General features: G+C 34.8%; 3 protein-coding genes across 3 annotated transcripts; 1 reads left to right on the top strand and 2 right to left on the bottom strand.

The window, feature by feature from the left end:
• The first annotated feature begins 2,883 nt into the window (after positions 1–2,883).
• LOC21409191 (protein NSP-INTERACTING KINASE 2) lies at positions 2,884–7,490 on the top strand. The gene is given in 11 exon segments (XM_024162561.1): positions 2,884–3,366; positions 3,483–3,615; positions 3,740–3,811; positions 3,896–4,039; positions 4,157–4,228; positions 4,334–4,393; positions 4,501–4,598; positions 4,933–5,082; positions 5,162–5,503; positions 6,124–6,536; positions 6,905–7,490. Coding segments are annotated over 11 exon segments (1,896 nt in total). The 5' UTR covers positions 2,884–3,260; the 3' UTR covers positions 7,211–7,490.
• Positions 7,491–12,178: 4,688 nt separating this feature from the next.
• LOC21409190 (F-box/FBD/LRR-repeat protein At1g13570) lies at positions 12,179–14,301 on the bottom strand. Its single transcript, XM_010093383.2, has 4 exons — positions 14,118–14,301; positions 12,821–13,640; positions 12,544–12,702; positions 12,179–12,460 (listed from the first exon to the last, which is right to left on the bottom strand). The coding sequence occupies exons 2-4, from the start codon at positions 13,631–13,633 to the stop codon at positions 12,179–12,181; spliced, it is 1,254 nt and encodes a 417-aa protein (XP_010091685.1). The 5' UTR covers positions 13,634–13,640; positions 14,118–14,301.
• A 4,063-nt stretch (positions 14,302–18,364) lies between these two features.
• On the bottom strand, positions 18,365–19,629 carry LOC112090661 (probable calcium-binding protein CML13). The gene is made up of 2 exons (XM_024162551.1): positions 19,533–19,629; positions 18,365–18,837 (listed from the first exon to the last, which is right to left on the bottom strand). Exons 1-2 carry the CDS (start codon positions 19,627–19,629, stop codon positions 18,365–18,367), a joined length of 570 nt encoding a protein of 189 aa, XP_024018319.1.
• Between the last annotated feature and the right edge of the window lie 2,088 nt (positions 19,630–21,717).

Genomic DNA, 21,717 nt, shown 5'->3' with positions numbered 1-21,717 from the left:
TTTTTTTTTCAAAATTCGTGAAATATGATACCAAATAATAAGTTCTGAGTTCAAACTCGTAATTAATTTACAATTCGTCAAAGTCTTGTGTTTATGTATTTTTGAGAACAGTAAAATCTCAAACGTCCCTTAAAATTACATCTCTCTCCAATCTATCAACTCCCTATTTGTTTGTCGTGTTAAAAGAATGAGAGAATTAATAATGATGTAACATTAGGAGGTTATATCAAAGTGTCCAAATGCCACCACACCTTTGTCCAAACTACTCGCTTACTGAAAGTAGCTTATTTAACATTTGATTCACGGATTCAAAATTATTTTTAATTTATGTATATTTTTTGTTAAAAAAAATACTGTAACGAATTACGAATTATGATTCAAATTATAAAAAAAATACTGTAACGAATTACGAATTATGATTCACGCATGTTCATTTCGCTGATTTGAGTTTAGAATTCGAGTTTTGCTACAGTAAAAAGCTTTTAGAAACAGTCACATCTAACTTTTTTATTACAGTAAAAAGCTCTCACACAAAATCACATTTCAACTCAAATTATAAACTAAAATCAGCGAAGTGAATGACTCTTAATTTAGCCTTGATGGGTTCTCTTGTATTCATGTAAGAGGAAGTTCAGTGAAACGAGTATGACATGTTTGTGCACAAGCGTGCATTGTAGTACTAGTATGTTCCTGCGTTGCATGTCCCAATCACAAGGGAGTTTGGTGCTTCTGCCACTGTCAGATGGGAAATGTGGGCCCCAAACTTCTTATTTTAGATAGACGATGATATCATTCTCTGCTGATACAAACAAAACAGTAGGTAATTTCTTTACTATTTTTCCTTTGGATCACAGAATCCTACTTTATATTTTTATAAACGAACTATACATTCATCTTCAGAGACACGGTCCACTTTTTAAAAAAAAAAAAAAAAATATATATATATATTTAATATTTTCATATGAAAAAAAAGATGCAAGCCGAGAAACTTTCAGCTATAACCTAACAATTATTTCAACGTTTGAGATTGGTTCTTTCCATCGTCTAGTAAGCTTATCGGCTCGTTTGATATATGAGTTTAAATTAAAGTTTAAATTAATTATTTTGATTATAGCTTTTATAATTTTTTTTTTGAGAAAAAACACAAAACTAAAACTATGAGTTTGTACTGGAGCAGCATCCATATACCGAATAAGCACAAGTGTTTGTCATTTTCACATCGTCTTCATTGTGTGACATCTAATTTTCATTCACCCGATTGAAAAGAAAGTGAACCTTTTGAGTTGGGTTTCTAACTATTTAAGGTTTATACACTCCCTAACTCACCCACTACGGGGAAAAAAAAAGTTTTCAAGTTTTCACATTTGATGCAACATAGTGTAAACCCCCATATGGTAAAGTATCCAAATTTAGCCAATTATTCCTGCATTTACTTGCTTGTTAACACTAGAAATAAAATGCTTATTATTTTATTTGAGTACTTTGTAGCCTTTAATTTGAAAACAGAAAGAATTATAAGAAGTAAAAAACTCTTGCCACTTTAGCTCATCATGTTTCCCAAATCAAGGCATTTTCCGGGTCACCAAATAGGACAGTTTTAAGCTCTTTTTGGCGAGTCTCTCAGAATTACCAGCCGAGAAAAGTACAAACTCCACTTAAGCCATGGGCGCCATTTTTTTTCTTTACGCCCAAACAACCCTCTCTTACCTCTCTTCATGTTCATTATAATGTGCCATTCCCATCTTAGTGAGCTTTTATTATTATTATTATTATTATGTCAGATCATGTACTCTAATCATCTGAATGATCAACTTTAATCAGAATCTTAAATATATGATCATGGAAAGTAATCGGACAACTAGTCTAAAGATAACCTTTGAACGTCAAGTCAACGCTATTTGTGGGGTCCATCTTGCACGTGTACCTATATACTACAAGAGCCCTACTCAAGACCATTGCCTATTATGGCTTGCAGCCGTGGACCCCAATGGCCCACTTACACACGTAACTCCCTGTGTGGCATGGAAATCATGACCCTATGATCAGCATCGGACGGTGATGGATTTGGAGAGAGATTTATGTATTCTCAGAAAAGATATGGGACCCCCAAGACCATAGCAGCTTTTTTTTTTTTTGATAATAGACCATAACAGCTTTCACTTTTAAAAGTTCGCCACTTTTGGATTGTTTATTGTTGGATGGACGGTCTGTTGAATTTGGAGACACAAGGAGTGTATTCGAATCAATAAAGCAAAACGCCCCAACTGAGATAATATTCAAAAAAAAAAAAAAAAAAAAAATCTGAAATAATTAGTACAACAAAAAGATCTCACGAGGAGCTATAGCATGATACCTTCACCAATCTCAAGCTCAATTCCTCGAGATTCCTACCTTCTTTCTTTTTAATATATGATGGTTATTATTGGAATAAATTCTATAATTTATTTTTTATAGGAACTCAATTTTGATGGCCAAGCCTCAGAGAGAATGTTGGATTCCAGAGGCAATTCTAGAAGCTTAGCATAACCCATGTCACTTGTCAGCACTTTTTTTTAATTTATAATTATACTCATAAATAAGATACCCCACAAAGTAATTTGTTATTATTAAGTTGTCTTTAGTTGTCAAATTCACAATGCTTAACAGATAATACTTCACTAGCCTAGCTTAGCATTTTATAGTCAGGGTAATAGGAAACAAAAATTCCAAAACAGATGTACACCTTTTTCTCTAAACCAATCCATGATTGAAGGAATTTTCTTTTTCAATCACCTTTTTTTTTGTTGCTAGTCTCCTAAATTGTTTAATCTGGCTTTCTTGGCCTTTTATATATTCTTTTCCTTTGCTTTACTCAGCCAGTGGTAGGCATGTTTTTTGGTTCATACTTTTTCAACTTTTGTTTTTTTAATTTTGGTTTTTAAAATTTTTCACTACTAAAGTTCTGGTTTTCTTGGCTCTTGAGCTCTCTGACAATAGGCCGTGAGTGAGTGAGTGCAATTCTGGTTTGATAAGCGTGACCAAAAAACTGTACTACACTTTACCTCTGATGTAAACAATACATGCAAAAAACAAGATATACCCAGTTGGAAAATTTTCCTTTTGGATAAACTAATAAGTCGGGAGTTTGGTTGTGTTGAAGCCTTCAAAAAACCATTTCCCACCAACTCTAAACTTACCTTCTCTATTTAGAAGCTGGCTTTGCCATCTGGGTATCTCCTTTTTTTTCTTTTCTGATCAACTTTAATTCTCTCTTCTACCAAATGGAGATCAATAAAGAGTATATCACTTTCTTGTTCTTCTTCAACATTTTCTGCTTATGCCACTTCTCAGCTGGTATGCTTTCTCCCAAAGGTGTCAACTATGAAGGTACTTAATACTAGTATTTTCTTTCTGATCTGAGAATTTGGGTGGTCTGCTTATACAAATGTAGTAATCAATTTTTTTTTTTTTTTTTTTTTTTTTTTTTTTTTTTTTTTTTTTAGTTCAAGCTTTGATGAGCATTAAGTACTTGCTTAAGGACCCTCATAACGTTCTTGGGAATTGGGATGATGCTGCCGTTGATCCATGCAGTTGGACTATGGTCACTTGCTCTCCTGATGGTTCAGTCATTAGCCTGTAAGTAATGTTAAAAACGAAAAGAAAAAAAAAACCAGTAAAAAAGCTAATAAATTGACTTTGTAATAGAAGCGAACTTATGACAGTTTGTTAAGTGGTAATGGTATATTATTTTTGGCTGCAGAGGAGCTCCAAGCCAGAATTTATCAGGTACCTTGTCTCCAAGCATAGGCAATTTGACATATATCCAGAGTGTGTAAGTAAACAATTTGTATTGTTATTTTGTTTAATTTTTTAAGTATGCATAAATCGCTTACCTTATTATAAGCTGTTTTTGCAGGCTATTACAGAACAACAATATATCAGGGCCAATACCATCTGAGATTGGGAGGCTCCAAAAGCTTGACACAATTGATCTTTCAAACAACAACTTCACCGGCCAAATTCCAGACACTTTATCCCACATGAATAGCCTCCAATACCTGTATGTAAAGTTAATAAACAAGTAAACTTTCAAGTTGGGTTTTTATGATTACTTTAATTTTTGTATTGACATCATTATTTTTTATTTTTTATTTTTTAATTTTTGAACTGCAATCAGACGGTTGGACAATAACAGCCTTAGTGGAGCAATTCCTTCATCTTTGGCCAACATGACCTGGCTTGCCTTTCTGTAATTTTTTTCTTCCTTTTAGTTTTTACTTACATTTGTAATTCTGGTTTATCTTTCCATTTATGTATTAATAAGGATTCTGTGAATTTTTTTTGCTTGGTCTAGTGATCTGTCATACAACAACTTAAGTGGTCCAGTTCCCAGAATGCCAGCTAAAACCTTCGAGTAAGTTACTTCAATCTCTCTCTTTTTTTTTTTCTTTTTTCTTTTTTGGCAATATAAATGAAAATGTAACTTAGCTTAGATACTTTTATGTTTTTGAATTCACACAGCGTTGTTGGGAACCCTCTGATCTGTGCCACGGGACAGGAACCAGTGTGCTTCGGAACGATGCCGACAACACTTCCATTTGCCTCCAACAATTCACAAAGTAATTATACTTTTTGCTTGTTTCCCAGTTTCTTTTTACTAGTTCAGACATTTCAGCTGTTTTAAGCTTGTGATCTTTCTTTTCCTAAACCACAATTATCTTTCCTTTTCTTTTATGATTCAGTTTCTCAGCTCCAAAATAACTAAACAAATAAATAGATAATTTTTTTTTTTAATAAATTGAGAAGGCTCGGTGTAGGATGAGAGCTTTAGTGGGTGCCAACCATATTGGGATCGTTAAAGTTCTCTGATGCCAGTTGTTTTCTATCTTTCTGTTTTTTGAGCGAAAATTGTCATAACACTCTAATTTCGCTTTTTCGGTACCACTTCTTAAGATTCTCAACCTGGTGGGAGACCAAGAAGCCACAAAATTGCCTTGGCCTTTGCTTCAAGCCTTGGCTGCATCTGTCTCCTAATTATTGGGTTTGGTTTCATTCTTTGGTGGAGGTACAGACACAACCAGCAAATTTTCTTCGACGTCAACGGTAAGTAAAACCAAACTCGAATTTCATACAAAAGCAGTACCATTTGATTGTTTTTACTAACAATAGACTTAAACTTCAGAGCAACATCATGAAGAAGTTTGCCTTGGTAACCTCAAGAGATTTCAGTTCAGAGAACTTCAGATTGCAACAAACAATTTCAGCAGCAAGAACTTGATTGGAAAAGGTGGCTTTGGAAATGTCTATAAAGGGTGTCTCCGAGATGGTTCAGTAGTAGCAGTCAAAAGGCTAAAAGATGGTAATGCCACTGGTGGTGAGATTCAGTTCCAGACTGAAGTTGAGATGATCAGCTTGGCAGTTCACCGGAACCTTCTCCGGCTTTACGGATTATGTATGACGGCCTCGGAGAGGCTCTTGGTTTACCCTTACATGTCCAATGGCAGTGTTGCTTCCCGTCTGAAAGGTAAATTTATTTTTCTTTGTTATCTTTAAGAACTCTATCCTATTACTAAATTGATGATATGATAATCACAAAGAGGGTGACCTTCGAAGTTTGAGGATACTAAATCATGACTTAAGTTAGCAAACATTTAGAGCTTGTTCAGTAGGAGAAAAAAGTTAAAGGAGGGATTGGGGTGAGAATATTGTTGGAAGGATTTCGAGACTTTTAGGTATTCGGTAAGAGGGAAAAGAGGAAGGAATAGATAAAAAAGGAATAACCAATTCTAAAAATAAAAAAAAACCCACTTTTATTCTGTTTTAATGTAGAAAGATTAGATTAAAGAATACATACCAAACACAACAAAAATAAAAGTAAAGAAGGTTCTTCCCGTCCTTTCTATTTTTCTGGCCTACGTTATTTATTTTTCTTTCCCTCCTTCCAAACGCAACCTTAGTAAATTGCATGTTAGAATCAGTATTTTTATTCAATTTGCATCTGGTGCTAAGTAGCATTGCTCGTTTCGCAATATTAAATTGCTGAATTAAAAAGAACATTGTGGAAGACTTCCAAATGAAATTGGCACTAGAAGGACAAAATAGGACATGTTTAGAAACATTGATAACATTCTTTCATCTCTGTAGCCAAACCAGCGCTTGATTGGAGTACGAGGAAGCGAATTGCCTTGGGAGCTGCGAGGGGATTGTTGTACTTGCACGAGCAGTGTGATCCCAAGATCATTCACAGGGATGTCAAGGCCGCAAATATATTGCTCGACGACTACTGTGAGGCTGTAGTGGGAGATTTTGGTTTGGCAAAGCTGTTGGACCACCACGATTCACATGTCACAACCGCCGTGAGAGGTACAGTAGGGCACATAGCCCCGGAGTATCTCTCCACCGGTCAATCCTCCGAGAAAACAGACGTATTCGGGTTCGGTATCCTTCTGCTTGAACTGATTTCTGGCCAAAGAGCTTTAGATTTTGGTAAAGCAGCAAACCAGAAAGGAGCTATGCTTGATTGGGTAAGAAGCTAAACAAGCATGTTTTCTCTTTCAGTGAAGGAAGTTGGCATGCAATAAAAACCAATGTTGACTTCCTTTTTAATTTAACATCATCAAAATATGAAACTAATGTTAGTCTACCTCCTAAAAATTTAAGCTTCTCGAAAAGAATAGTAAATTATCAAGGTATCAGAACCTTCTGTATTGAAACTTATATAATTTCTTTAATCTAACAAACATTGCATCCTTAAATTTAGTCATTTGTCACGCAATAGGTTAAATGAAAACTAATATTCACTCACTTCCTATCAGTTTAAGCAAAGAATTAGGAAACTAATTAAGCTTTTTGGAATATCTAGTATACTAATTAAAAGCCTGCAGTGATTAAAGTGTCATGTTTCATTCCTCAAACTACAGGTGAGCAGGAGAAGAAACTGGACATGCTAGTTGACAAGGACCTGAAGAACAACTACGATCGAATCGAGCTCGAAGAAATCATTCAAGTGGCTCTACTTTGCACTCAATATCTTCCAAGTTACAGACCAAAGATGTCAGAAGTGGTTAGAATGCTAGAAGGAGACGGGCTTGCAGAGAAGTGGGAAGCTTCTCAGAGAGCAGAGTCAACTAGGTGCAGAGCCAATGACTTCTCTTCCTCAGAACGCTACTCTGATCTCACTGATGACTCTTCATTGCTTGCACAAGCAATGGAACTTTCTGGACCAAGATGATAAATAAAACTCAAGATCGGGTGAAAAACAATAAGGAAAAGACGAGTTTGAAAAATGTCTAAGAGGAATCCATAACACAATGTTATATTGTAATGCCATGTTGGGAAATGAGTCTTGTTGTATATTATAGCATAACATTGGGGGTCCAAGGAGAGGTGTGTAATTTTACTCGCTGTACATACAGAATCTGATGCGCGAATTTTAGTGGGGATGTCCTAAAAGAGGACTTTATGAATAATAACATTTTAATGGTTGAATTTTGTTTGTATTGTAAATTCCAAAAGGCTTTCTTAATCCTAAAAAGTGTCTCTGTACTGATTGTTACCTTCTGTTATGAGATGGTGTTTCTTTTTTCATATTTTTCCCCACTTGAGAGATTTGATATCTTCCTCAAGATGTGATATGGACAATTATCTAGAAGCAGTTTATAAGAGAATTATTTTCTCTTCATTGTACATAATTTGTGGCAGCTTAAAATTTATCATAGTAACGATTAAATTAATACAAAGTAGCAAGTAATTTCTCATACTACCATGACAAAAATATATCTGCGGGGTACAAATAAAAAAAATGGGATTTTCGTTAAAAAAAAAAAAAATTAAGTGAGAAGTGCACACCATTTGTACCCTCAATATTTTCAAAAAGAAAAGAGATGAGAGTGTCCTCATACTCCTATTCAACACTACTTTTGAAATCTATTGGAACTATAGTTGAAGTGAAAAGATAATTAGTCCATGCTTTCGTCAACGTACTTAGAAATTCATACATGTTAATCACACAATTTCATTATTACAAAGGACAAATTGTGAATGAAAAGAATCAAATCTCGTGTACGAGCAAGAGAACCATTGAGCAATTATCCTTTATCACTGTGCTACCACAACCTTCCTTATTGTATTTATAATTATGTGTAGATAATATATCAAACTAAGTCAAAAATTTATTGAACTAGGTTGACAATTTATTCAAGTGATATAATACTTTACTCAATAAATTACATTTGTCAAAGTTAATGATTCAATAATTTACTTGAAAGACTGAATTGTCATTTGACTATTTTTTAATGAAATTTTTTTGTGGTTGGGTATGAAAAATACATTATTAGTACGACAAAATGAATCGTTGGTTATCAAATATTAGATTAAATAAAACATGAATAAACGTTTAATCTCATTATATAACTTCATTTTTTAGTATTTTTCTTCAACTTATTATGCTTTATAGCTCAGCGATTGGTTGATAAGATGACTTGTGGGGATGCTCATATGAATTTTGAAAAAAAAAAATGATAAAAATTGTTTCAATGCAATGATAATTTAAAAAGAAAATATGTAATTGCCTAAAACAACAATCAATATGTTATTTTTGTCACTCCGCCTAAGAAAAACCAAGGAGTCGAGCTTTCGTAGCAATGTGGGACTCCTAATTACATGAGTTCTCAATGTTGTTTTTTAGTATGGCTTTTGATATTCTCACTGCGCATAATAATGTTTTAATTTGGACATTTTTTTCTTAATTAATTTTATAAATATCTCCTAACTTATTTACTTTTCAACATGCCTTTTCGAATTTGAAATGGGATCATTTTCTCCCTCAAATTATATAAATCGCTCAAAAAAAAAAAAAAAAAACTCCTTTAACTGATATAATTTAATGAGTTTACACACGTCAACTCATCACATGATTTTTTTTACAAGGTACAAATTAACTTAAAATGAATAGTTTGATAGGCATTTATGAAATTATAAATAAGATCATGTCCTCAGTTTGTTTGTATTATAGGTGAAGGTGGTGTTTTGAACGATTTTACATCGTTTTGTGGATGAAATCATGTTAAACTAGAGTAAATAGTTCAAGAATATTTATGAAATTAATTCCGTTTTTATATAATAAATCGGGCAATTCTTGTTGTTTATCTCATTTATTTTAAGGAAAAAACCACTTTGGTATTTTGTGTTGTTCAGAAAAAAAAAAATCACTTTAGTTTCCTGTTGATGCAAGACCATGACACATTAAAGGAGAGAGGAAAAGATATAGAAGAAGCCAATAATTGAGGGAGAAGTAGATGAATTTATCTCTCTCTCTCTCTCTGTAACGCATCATCAACAGGGTTCCGAACTTTTCGAATAACACAAGCTACCAAAGTGTTTTTCCCCTGTATTTTATCCAAGCACTTCATTCACATGCACTTGATTATTTATTATACGTTTGAAATGTGAGTATTTTGCCTCCTTAAACTTTAAGAAACTTCTTTGTTTACTCGTTAAATTTTAAAAACTCACAGTTTATTTCTAAATTTTAAATTAATCTCATTTAATCATTTATATTCAAATTTTCATCAAATAAATTAAAAAAGGCCACGTTATTGCACTTAATACCCTTTTTTTCTATAACTCTAACCAAAATTCTAACGAGGGGATTGAACTAATTCAAAATTAAAGAGGTAAAATGAGAGTTTTTTAAATTTTGAATTGTAAAGTAAAGAATGATTCTGAGGTTTGGGACACATTTAGTATTGAGAAAGTTGTTGAACTTATCTTTAAAATACATAAATTTAAATTTTTATCCTTTATTTTTTATTAATACTCTTTTCACTGATATAAATATTTAATTAAAAGGTGATGAGCCAATGTTTACGGGTCAAACATTAAAGGGGTACTATTTAAAGATGTATTTATCTCTTTTTTCTCTTTTTTTTTTTTTTTTTTTGAAGTGAAAAGCATCTTTTTATTCAATAGAAACTAAATCGGCTTGGACAAAATAACAGATAAATCTCGGACTACAATCCAGCCACAACTTATCAGACAAATTAGAAAACAAAAAAATGCTAACATGTGGACCACGTAATTTTCTGATCGGGATACGTAGCAAATAGAAGCACAAGAAGTTAAATCTAAATTAAATTTGATATCGCCAATGACGGTAGGTTTTGGTGCTCTAAAACTTGGAAGTTGAATTGCCCGAACAACATTGTTTGGGTCTGACTCAAGCACCCAGTTTTGGAAACCTCTTTCCAGAGCAAAGGAGATCCCCTCTCAAATAGCCAAGCACTCTGCAACATATGGAAAAAACCTTGCTTCAATTCGTTTAGAAGCAGCCATTAACACCACTCCCTCCTCATTACGAATAACAAGCCCAACACCAATAAATCTCTCATCTCATCTTACTGTTGCATCTACATTTAGGTCCGTTTAGTTCGCTAATTTGAATTTTTAATTCGAGTTAAGATGTGACTTTACGTAAGAGTTTTTTACTGTAATAAAAAAATTAAATGTGACTATTTCTGAGAACTTTTTACTGTAACAAAACTCGAATTCTAAACTTGAATCGGTAAAATAAACGGAGCCTTATTTTAACTTGAGCCATAGTAGGTGGTTTCCAAAGCTTGCTTGGGTATTACATTTATTTTCTCTTCCTCTTCGGTATTACATTTGCACGGTCCACCTTGATATCAAATATGAAATAGAAAAGCCAGTGGTACGACGACTATATTGCATATAAGATGTTAAGTTCTCGTCGTTTTAGTCTCCATAGCCAAAACGGGCACTTAATGAAGTACGAGGAAACGGATTGTCTTGGGATCTGCTTGTGGATGTGAAAATATCAACGACATTTTGAGAGTAAAAGAGAAGACATATTGGATTCAGATCTCAATCAAAACCAACAATTAAACATTTTTTCCTTCTATATTCCATGGACATTTTTTTACTCAAGATAAAACATTTTTGTGTCATCAGACAAATATTAATTCCTTTCTCGTTGAGGTTATAAATTTAGTTCAGAAATAGTAGAAAATATGCCAATATGAAAAGTTTAAGAAAATATATAGGCCAACTTTTAGTTATAGAAATTAATATGCCATAACTTGTCAAGTTATGGTTCATAACCAGCTAAGTTATGGACAAACTTGTCAAGTTATGGTTCATAACCAGACAAGTTATGAACAAAAATGGACAATAACTTGTCAAGTTATGGTTCAATTTGACCTATTTATTAACTTAAGTAAATTATTGGCCTATTAATTTTAATTCATCTTAAGTCTTAGCCTATTTTCCTCTTTCTCCCAATTTAATTTGATACGACTTGCTTTTTTCTAGACCTTATGGCTTAGAGAAAGAATAGTTGAAAAGGAATGGGGAAAGCCAATTCTACTGATAGTGTCAGTTTATGACCGTTAGATTTGGTCAAAATCACATTAGATTGAAAAGTATGTAGAACAAAATTTTTTTTATACAAATATAACAGTTGAAAGTAAAAAACTACTACTGATTTATTTTTTCTGATCCTACCAAAAAAGCTCTGAAAAAAAAAGTAATTTAGAAATGTCATAAGCCCAACGAAAGTTTTTTTTTGGTTTTTTGTTTTTTGTTTTTGTTTTTGTTTTTGTTTTTTGTTTTGTTTTGCTTAAGTACCATAAAAATAGGAGCCAAGCGGCATAAAAAGTGTTAATAACACTGGTTTAAATTGCTTAGTGCGTTGACAATGAAGTATGAGGTTTGTATTGTTATAAAATAAGAAGGCAAATCATGATTTAGCTTCACATTGGTAAATGGCATTATTCGCTATGAGTATATACGTTTGTTTATTGTTGTTTCGAAAAAGGGTTTTGTTGTCCAAAAGCCGAACTGTCTGGTTATTAGAACATAAAATTAAAAAATGTGATTAAACTGCTGAAATTGTGTTTAAAAAAAAAAAAAAGAACTACCATTATCATCATATATGAGGGACAATGTACAAAAACACCTGTCTCAAAGCTTTTTATATCATCGTGCTGGCTATTTTCAACTCCAGACCAATCTACTAATCTAGCGATTATATAATCAAAACTGCAACCAATTATTGAGTAAATTCATGTTTAATGGTTTCTAACAAACAACAAGAATGTGTGTTTTCATTTCATTAGAACTCTATACAAAACAAATACCACATGAAGTACATTGCCATGAATAAATTCACGTGCAACATAAGTTACAACTTAATCTTGGATGAACACGCTCTTCGAAACCTTACCAATTCAATCAGCATATTGAGTCGTCCATCCATAACGTAGACACAAGGAGTGATACTCATCCTCTCCAGCACCGGCGATCTACATAGCAAGAACTTGATGAATTCCATTTCATGTGGCACACTGGACATTTCTGTCATCTTCACATGTTTTAGTTTTTCGAGTGCGCATTTCGAATGGCTTTCTTTCTCCCATAGATCTAAATCGGGTGCTTCCATTGCAACCAGAGCGTTTGAGGATCCCTACTCATCAAAACAAAAGTTTACGCACCAAAATAATCAATGGAAGTTAAAGAATGAAAATTGGGATGTAAACAATAACTTACTGAGATCTGAAGTTCCTCTAGATTAGGAGAGCTTGTAACTAAGCGAAGAACAACATATATCTCTTTCATATCTTCGAAACTCACTTGATATAGTTCAATGACTTTTAAATGGTCATATGTAATTGCAAGTTTTCCCAAGTCATAACCTATACTCAAATACTACAAGCAGAAAGGTTTATTAAGCATTAATCTTGCTATTGAGTACCCACAAATAAAGTTGAAATAAAAATTAGCAAAGATTATCAACTTCATATACATGACTATTAAAGAATCTTACCTTCGTAAAGTAGATGTGCCCGGTAAGGGTCTCAAGACGAGGTAACCCGCCAAGAAACTTGTCAAAATTGCAACTTGAACTTTGTTCAAAGTGCTCAAAGTTGTCATCAGTCATATACATAGCAACGGACATTGAACTCAAAAGTGGAGCATTCTCAAGATTTATGTCCCTGAACTCGCCTTCAAGAAACAAGTACTTGAGATTCGGTGCATTAATGTTTAGTGTTAAGCTGTCAAAGTATGACAAAGATAGATTCTCAAGTAGAGGGCAACTAGATATAAGATTTTCTATCACATCAGGGTAAACTGAAACTTGATGAAGAGTGAGATTCTTCATAAACAAAAACCCCTTAAAACTAGGAGGCGGATCCAATTCGCAACGAAACAGCTCTAAATGGGTCAACTTTTTACAGCGAAAAAGAGACGCCGGTACTCTAAACCAGTCCCCTTCTCCTAGTTCAAGAGCCAATTCTTTGATGTCATTCCTCGAAAGGAAAAGTATCCATTGATCTATATCGGGACAGCTTTGCAAATAGGAAGTAGTGAGCTGGAACTTGTGAATCGGTCCTTCGTGAAGAAAAAGAGCTCTTGTTATAAATTCAATGAGGCTTTTCTCATCAAAATCTTGGTCACTACAGAAAGGGACACATTTCTCATCAAACACAAGTTGAGTGATTGAAGCCCATTTGTACCTCCATTTACTAGACAAAATGCTAGTTCTCACAGCATCTCTAATCGGCAAGCGCGTTAGAATGCTCTCTATAATGCTCTGAGGCAAATCACTTATCAAATCTGGTTCCATAAGATCTCCCATTCAAGCACTACGAAAGCAATGAACCCACAATTACAAGCAATAAATTTAATTATCTCGATATTATAATATCTTTACTAATCATAAAAATCCAATATCTCTTATTAACAGTCAAAGAAATGTAAATCTCCAATCTTTAATACTTGAATTACAGGACTTTAGAAAAAAAAAAAAAAAAAAAAAAAAAAAAAAAAAAAAAAAAAACCCCATTTGATTAAAAAAATAAAACAAAAAAGTTAAATTTTTTTCCCCTAATTTCTTTGCAGCTTTCTCCCTTAATTCCATTAATAAACTGTGGATAACTGCAATTCTGTACATTTCAATTTCTAGACATACCCCTCTATCGATCAAAGTTTCTTTCAAGCCCAAAAGAAACCCAGATGAATAATCAAAAGATCAAATCTTCAAGTAAGGAAATAATTAAAAAAACAAAACAAAAAACGAAAAATGAATTCGGGAGGGAACAAGAGCAAGATAGAAAAATTACCAGTCTTTGTACGATGAATCGAGGGGAAGAGAGGAGGTCTCAACTCTCACGGTGTGAGCTGATTCAGTTTTACAAATGTCAATTTTGCATCAAACTCTTCGACAAGACACAACCTAAACTCGAATACAGATGAAACTTGTTTCGCTGTCTGTCGTCTTGTGGGTGAAGACCCATTTCCTTTTTTTTTTTTGGGTGTATAAAATAAAAGCTTCTGTTGTTGTTGTTGTTTATTTATTTATTTTAATTGAAAAAGCAATTTGTTTTGCCTGTTTGTAACATAATTCTCAAGTTGAAGTGCGAATTTCATTTAATCGAGATTTTCATTTTTTTAATCCGATTCGGGCCGAGCAATTTTGGACGTGTTTGAAACTCATTTTAAAATATTTTATTTTTTATATGAAAATAAAAATTTTAGACAGAAATTATTTTTAAAAATGCGTTTAATAGTTTTATTAAGAGATTATTTTTAGTATAAAAAAACTCATTAATGTCTCTCTGTTTGAGAGAGGAGAAAACGAAAATAAAAAATGAAAAATGATTAAAAGTCGTTTTTCATTTCTCTCTCATTTTACACTAAATCAAAAAATTATTTTCATTTACGTTTTTTATCTTTATTACGCTAAACGCCGTTCTAAAAACATTTTATTTTTTCTTTTTTAAAAAACATAAAAAATAAAAATGAGATTAATTTCAAGCACGGCCCTTATTTTTCTCACGAGAAAATCGGAAACGTATCCTCTTTGTTTTAGTTAAATTGTACCTTTATAATTAAATTTTTAATAATTAAAAAAATAACCATCATAAATTTAAACTATCTTAAAATTGTATAAGTTTTCTAAAAGAGGTAAAATATAAAAAAATTTTGAAGGGGAATTTTCATTACTAAATTAATAAATTATAGTCGTAAATGATCTCAGACTATAAGGAAATCCAACCACGAATATTAACTGGGCCAAAAATTGAATCTGCACGACACGAGCATTTATATTCATTTAATTTTTTAAATTTTTTAGTTAAAGTGTAATTAAATATGAAGGATTAATTGAATAACAAATGTATAACAGAAAGAATATAACTAAATCAATGACCTTGTTTATTACATCTACATAGCTTATAGAGTTTTTAAAATACATATTCATAAGTTGATGAGGTACGGAGGAGGTTTTCCCATCATGAATTCCAGACGTGTGGTGTCTCATTTACTTAATTAGTAATTTTTATTATAAAATAATTAATTAATTAATTAATTAATCTACAACTATAGGAAGTTAAAATTAATAAAAAAAGATTTGAATGTGTGTAATATAGTACACTTAAAATTATCTATTATAACATATTATATAATTTAACAATATAATATAAGTAAACAAGACCAGTAAATAAAGAATATGATCAAGGACCTCTAAATCTGTCACTATTATGCGGCCCCCGTCACGCGGTTAGCAACGGGTTAAAATTTTAACCTGTTATCTATTTAAATTAAATTTTCTTCATCCCATTCAAGAAAGGTCGTAACTAATAAAATTGCTATCCCTAAGCTATATACATTGGTAATGTATTGATACGAAGATGATAAAAAGTGACAAACGTAGCCGCATAAAAAATAAAAAGAGGACAAAAAAAGAAAAAAAATTGATGACATTGACAGCTTCTATCATTATTAGAAAAGTCACAGAGCCCGTTCAGTTCGCTGATTCGAATTTTTAATTTGAGTTGAGATGTGACTTTATGTAAGAACTTTTTACTGTATCAAAAAAATTAAATGTGATTATTTCTGAGAGTTTTTTACTGTAGCAAAATTTGAATCGGTAAAATGAACGAGACTACAAAAGATTAGGGGTAAAGAGGAATAAAAATTAACTGTCAAAAACAAAAGAGAAAGGGGCAAAACGGAATGTAATTCCACCATTACCTAGTGGTGTCAAACGTGTTGTGCCAGGCCGGCACGGCACGTCCAACACCAGGCCCGTGACGGGCCTGGCACGACCCTGCACAGTGCAGGGCCGTGCCTGAGGAGAAAAACTCAGGCCCGGTCCAGGCCCGCAACCCTACTCCATAAGCTAGGGCAGGGCTTGGGCCCAGGCCCTTCACGGGCCGGCCCAACAAATTGAATTTTTTTAAAAATTTAATTAAAAAAAATAAAATATATCATATGTCTCCAAAAGATGTGATTTTATTAAATTGACATAATAGGAATAAGTACACATAAATGACTGCTTCGTTAAAAACCTTGCTAAGTAAAACTCGTGGGGAGATCGGGACAAAACCTTAGCGAAGGAAAAAAGAGTGCAGTAGCTAAGAATAGTAAATTACAAACCTAAGTGCTTCCAGAAGATTATGTTATTTTTAAGTTAGAAAAATATTCTTGCATTGAATCATCTGTGTATTGTTGTTTTCGTCTTCTGGCATCTTCCCAGTCTTTAACGCACATTAGCCCCTCCAAGATATCTGGATGCATTCTGCTTCTCTTCTCGTCAAGAATTTGGTTGCTTGCGCTAAATGCTTACTCCGATGCTACCGTTGACATTGGAGTTGTCAGAATGTCACGAACTATCACAAACAGTGTTGGAAAACGATCGGTCCTACTCTTCCACCACTGTAAGATGTCTGGTATGTTGTCATCGATTACAAAATTTGCTTCAAAATATTTTACTAGTTCGGTAGACGCTTGTGTTGATGACGATCCTGCCGTTTTTTCTTTCTTCTTCAAGAAACTCCACGATGATCCTTTAGGTCCCAAACTGCTAGAAATTTAGCTAGTGCCTCACGAGCACGTTGTGCATCGTATGTAAAATTTTGTAACCCCTGTGATGTGAGTGATAGTGTTTGTTGGTGGGAGTCCACACTCCCACCTTGGTGCAACGGTAGACATACTTTCCAATGTCTATCTATATGACCAGTAACCCCACCCTTTTTATTAGAAAAGTGTTTTTTACAATATTTACATACCGCATGAAGTTCCATTTCACCTGTTTTTAGATTTGGTCGGGGCTCCTTAGTGAAATGCTGCTATGCCGGAGAAGTTCACGGTCTTTTTCCCCTGATGCGTTCTTCAGCTTCCTCATTGTGCACTGAAGCATTATCTACCAGAGCATTTTCTGGTTCAGTGGGGGTATGGTTGGGAGGCATCATTTCATCCTAAAAAAATGTCTCATCACCAAGCTCAAGAAGAGCAGTAAAATCAGGAAAGTTTGATGCGGCCATTTTCTCGAAATTGATTGAATGTGAACTTTGTAAATGAAAGAATAAGAAAATGAATGATTGCGAGAAAAAAGCTTAGAATCAAAATGAAAGAGATAAGATGAGAGATAGAATGAAAGTGAGATGAGAAGTTGAGAGTGAATTATTGTGTGTGATTTAAGGTGGAATTAAGGGGTATTTATAGGGGATTTTTTGAGCATTTTCGGATTCTTAACGTTGGGCCCTTCGCGGGCCCAACGGGCGGCCCGTGACGTGCCTAACGGGAGGCCCGCCACGAGCTAAACGGGAGGCCTGTGGCGGGCCAAACGGGAGGGCCGTCACGGGCTGACTGTTAGGCCCGCGAAGGCCCAACGGTAGCATTTAGAATGGGCCGTTTTGCGGGTCGTTTCGTGGGCTTGGGCCGGGCCGCGGGCCTTCACGGGCTTGGGCTGCGGGCTGAGAAGCCGAGGCCCAGCACTAGCCCATTACATGTGTCGGGCCGACACGGGCGGGGCGGGCCCGCCTATGGACGGCCCGGCCCATTTTACATCTATACCATTACCCGCCTGCTTCAACACATAGTAATTGACGTATGATTTTTCTTTTTTCCTTCTATTATTTTACCTAACCTTTCCATTTTCTTTTGTGAAAAAGTGCCTGCCTTTTCCTGAGGGTAAAAAAAGGAGAAGTCGTTTGGTTGGTTTTTTTTTTTTAAAAAAAAAAACAAAAGAAAAACAAAGAGAAGTCGCTGGTATGCTTAGGAAAAAATAAAAAATAAAAATTAAGAGCATTTAAGTTCAAACCTATGGGTGCATTTGGAATCTGTTCCAAAATGATTTTGTTTTCTGTATGAAAATAAAAATGAAAACATTTTTATTTTCAGATAGAAATCATTTCTGAAAATGTGTTTGGTAGAAATTATTTTCAGTATAAGTAAAAACTGAAAATGCGTTTGGTTTTACATTTTTAAAAACATATAATAATATTTAAATAATTAATAAACGTCTCAATTAATACATTAATAATTAATATAATATATATAACACAATTTTTCACTAAATCTACCATCAATTTTTAGTTCCTCCCTTGGCAACCATTCTGGCGATGAAATCCTCGTAGCAGATCTTTCCGTCGGAGCCGACATCGACCTCGCGGATCCACTTGTCAAACTCGGCCGGCTTGAGCTTCTCGCCGATGCTAGTGAGGATGTGGCAGAGTTCGGCGACGGAGACAAATCTCGTGGCGTCCTTGTCGAGGACCTTGAAGGCGTCGCGAAGCTGGTGATCGAACGACTCCGGCTTCATGTGCTTGGCCATCAGGTCCAGGAACTGCGGGAAATCGAACGGCGCAGAGAGATTCTCCTCGGGGATGATGGATTTGAGCTGCGCATGGGTAGGGTTCCCGCCGAGGGATCTCATAAGGATCCTGAGCTTCGACGGCGCGATCCGACCGTCACCGTCAATGTCGAAGAGCGTGAAGGCCTTATTCATGGAAGAAACATGGTCGTCACTCTGATCCTTGCCCACCGCCCGATGGAGACCTCTCCCTCACCCACTTCGCCCTCTCCCTCCTCCGCTCCTCCGCCGCTGCCGCCGACGACCCATCCTTCCTCTCCACCACATCCGTCCTCATCGATAGCTCCACCGCCCAATGGAGACCGAAGATGAGGGAGACCAGGGGGAGTAGAGGAAAGAAAGTTAAAATGAAAATGGGAAAACTAACTGAGGAAGAAAAGATTGACACCGAAGAAAATGAAAGCGAACCTCAATCGTTTTCATAATTTTTACATTTTTGGGAAAGGGTCAGAAAATGTTTTCTTTTTTAGTTTTTATAGGATGATGCGCCAAACACGTTCTCAACCCATTTTCATTTTTTGGTCCTCGAAAAATGTAAAAAACGTTTTTGAAAACGTAAACAAACATGCACTATATTTCTATTAAACTTTTATCATTTTTCATTAAATTATCATATTATTAATTGTCAAATTTTCTATTAAAAAGGGAAATACACTCAATTCAATAGCATATTCTATACATGTCATTGTAATTTACATCATATTTTTTAAATATCGATAGTTAAGAGCATATCAACTACAATAAGTAGTCTAATACCTAAAATGCCCCTTATATCTCTTCTTTCCCAGTCACCCTTTTGACCATATCTTGGGTATCTCTCTATCTCCCCTCTATTTTACCCAGATCGTCCATTTCTTTCTCATCGTTGTCCCAATTCCACCGTCAAGACGAAGCTCCCAGATCTCGTTGAGGCTGCCAGCTCGCCGTCCGGAGATCTCCATTTCTTCCAAATCTCGTCCACAGATATCGTCGTCCATCCGTCGTCTTCGTCAAGATTCATCTTTGGCACTAACGAGATCTAATGAACGCGCCGTCGGCTTTCCAGTCTAGCCGCAGTCAACCAGATCCGGCCAGAGATCTCACCAGTTTGTGAACCAGTCCTCGTCGTCCTTCTAGTTCCCGCCGTCACCACCTAGATCCCGGCCATGGAAAATCACGTTGCCGTCGCCGTAAGAGAACTCTGAGATTTTTTGTGATCATCTTTTCCGGTGACGATCTAATCGGTATCTGCTCTTTCTCGCACTCTCTCTCTCTCTCTCCTTAGTCTCTCTGTCGTCGATTTCCTATCTCGCGAGTGAAGACGAAGAAGCCGTTGAGAAGATGTTGCAGAGATCAGGACTCGCTGTCACGAAGCTTCTTCGGCGTCCGGCACTGATGTTGCTGTGTTTTGTTGCTTTTTGTTGCAGGTGTCAGGAAAGGGTTGTTTCCGCCAGGACTGGGTTTTTGCTGAGGTTAGGGTCAGGGTTTAGGAATCAATTTTAGGGCTGATTTGGGAATTAGGGTTGGGAATTTTTTCTAGTACAAATTTGGAGATTTTTTTGCATCAATTTGTAATATTAATTAATTTATAAAAAAATTTAATTAGGTAAATACAATATGATAAATATCATATTTATTAATAAATATGATATTTATCAATAAATAAGGTTTATCAGTATCAAAAGCAGTCTGGAGAGGGGACCACCGGCTGCCGAAGCCGCTTATAGTAGACTTAGGCTTAGTTTGCTATTTATTTTGGGAGAGACAAAATACTTATTGAGATAGTAAAAGCTTTAAAAGTTGTTTGGTAAAATCCAAAGTAATAGATTTTTGAATAATTTTCTCTCAATCTGAAGTTAAAAGTAGAATCAGTCTAAAGGTTGATTTTACTTTTTAGCTTATGCGGGAATCCCTTGAGAGTTTAATGAAAATTTTTTATTTCCTATTTTACCCTTAATGAAATCTCACATTTACCACATGTATTAACACATGTTCTGAGCTTTTCTTCCATTGTCGTTTGAGCTCTATCGAAACTCTGTTCTTTCTCTTCTCCTCTCGTCTGATCTCTCTCGTCTGATCTATCTCTTCTCATCTTCTCATCTTGTTTGATCTCTCTCTTCGCCGGTCTCTCGCTCCATTCGTCAGTTTGTGCTCGTTTGGTTTCTCCTCCGTGCGATTGTCGATTTGTCGTTTCTCATCTCCTCTTTCGACTGTCTGTTCTCTTCCCATCAGATCAAGAGGTAAGTCTCTGTAACTACTTGATTTTTAGCGCGGTTTTGGATTTGCTTTTGATTTTTTGTCCGCATCTATTTTAGGTTTTAGGGTTCTAATTTTTTGTGAAAAATTTGGTTGATGAATTTTTTGTGAAAAATTTTTCTCTCTCTGCTATGTAAACTTTTTGTTTGGACCGGATTTTGACTCTATTTTATGGGTATTCACATACTTATAGTTCATGGATATGGTTATTTAAGCATTTGAATCATTCGTGCATATTGTTCCAAAAACTGTGAAGAAAAACTTTGTTTTTCCTCTGCTCTGTGAAGAAAAGCCGGTGGTTAACCCGACCTGGAACACATCTTGATAAAGTTGGGTGGGAAAATGTAATTCAGAAATTTAATGAAGCAATTAAACGAGTATATAAAAAATAACAATTAAAGAATAAGTGGGATGCTTTAAATAATGATTGGAAGCTTTGGAAGGAACTTGTTGGGAAGGAAATTGGTTTAGGTTGGAACATTAAAAAGAATGCTATTGAGGCATCTGAGGAATGGTGGCGTAATAAATTGCAGGTATACAAATGAAGTTGTACAATTTTGATAGTTTAGTGTTGGTGTGTGGCAGGTTTAATTTATTAAAGTGTTTTTTCAGATTCATCTGAACGCATCGAAGTTTCGCACTCGGAGAATTGAACCAGAGTTTAAGGAAAAGTTAAATAGGATGTTTATTAATTCTGTGGCCACAGGAGTGTGCTCTTAGACACCCGCATCTGGACAGATGCCATGTGAGCATGATAAAACAACACATGAAATTGTAACTCCACTTGATAACTTGAGAATAGTGGATCGTCAGATGCAACTATCGGAAGA

This window comes from Morus notabilis, unplaced genomic scaffold (genome assembly GCF_000414095.1).
Source record: "Morus notabilis unplaced genomic scaffold, ASM41409v2 Scaffold73, whole genome shotgun sequence".
NCBI classification, from domain to species: Eukaryota; Viridiplantae; Streptophyta; class Magnoliopsida; order Rosales; family Moraceae; genus Morus; species Morus notabilis.
Note: the sequence above shows the minus strand (reverse complement) of the source record. Positions and strands in the feature narration are given on the sequence as shown.

Excerpts from the sequence above, each read along its gene's own strand:
- LOC112090661 (XM_024162551.1), bottom strand. The coding sequence starts at position 19,629 with ATGGACGACGATATCTGTGGACGAGATTTGGAAGAAATGGAGATCTCC. Across the intron at positions 18,838-19,532 it reads CTGGGAGCTTCGTCTTGACG|GTCTCCATCGGGCGGTGGGC; the intron begins GTGGAATTGGGA and ends GGTGAGGGAGAG.
- LOC21409190 (XM_010093383.2), bottom strand. The coding sequence starts at position 13,633 with ATGGGAGATCTTATGGAACCAGATTTGATAAGTGATTTGCCTCAGAGC. Across the intron at positions 12,703-12,820 it reads GGCACATCTACTTTACGAAG|TATTTGAGTATAGGTTATGA; the intron begins GTAAGATTCTTT and ends TTCTGCTTGTAG. Across the intron at positions 12,461-12,543 it reads TAGAGGAACTTCAGATCTCA|GGATCCTCAAACGCTCTGGT; the intron begins GTAAGTTATTGT and ends TTTGATGAGTAG.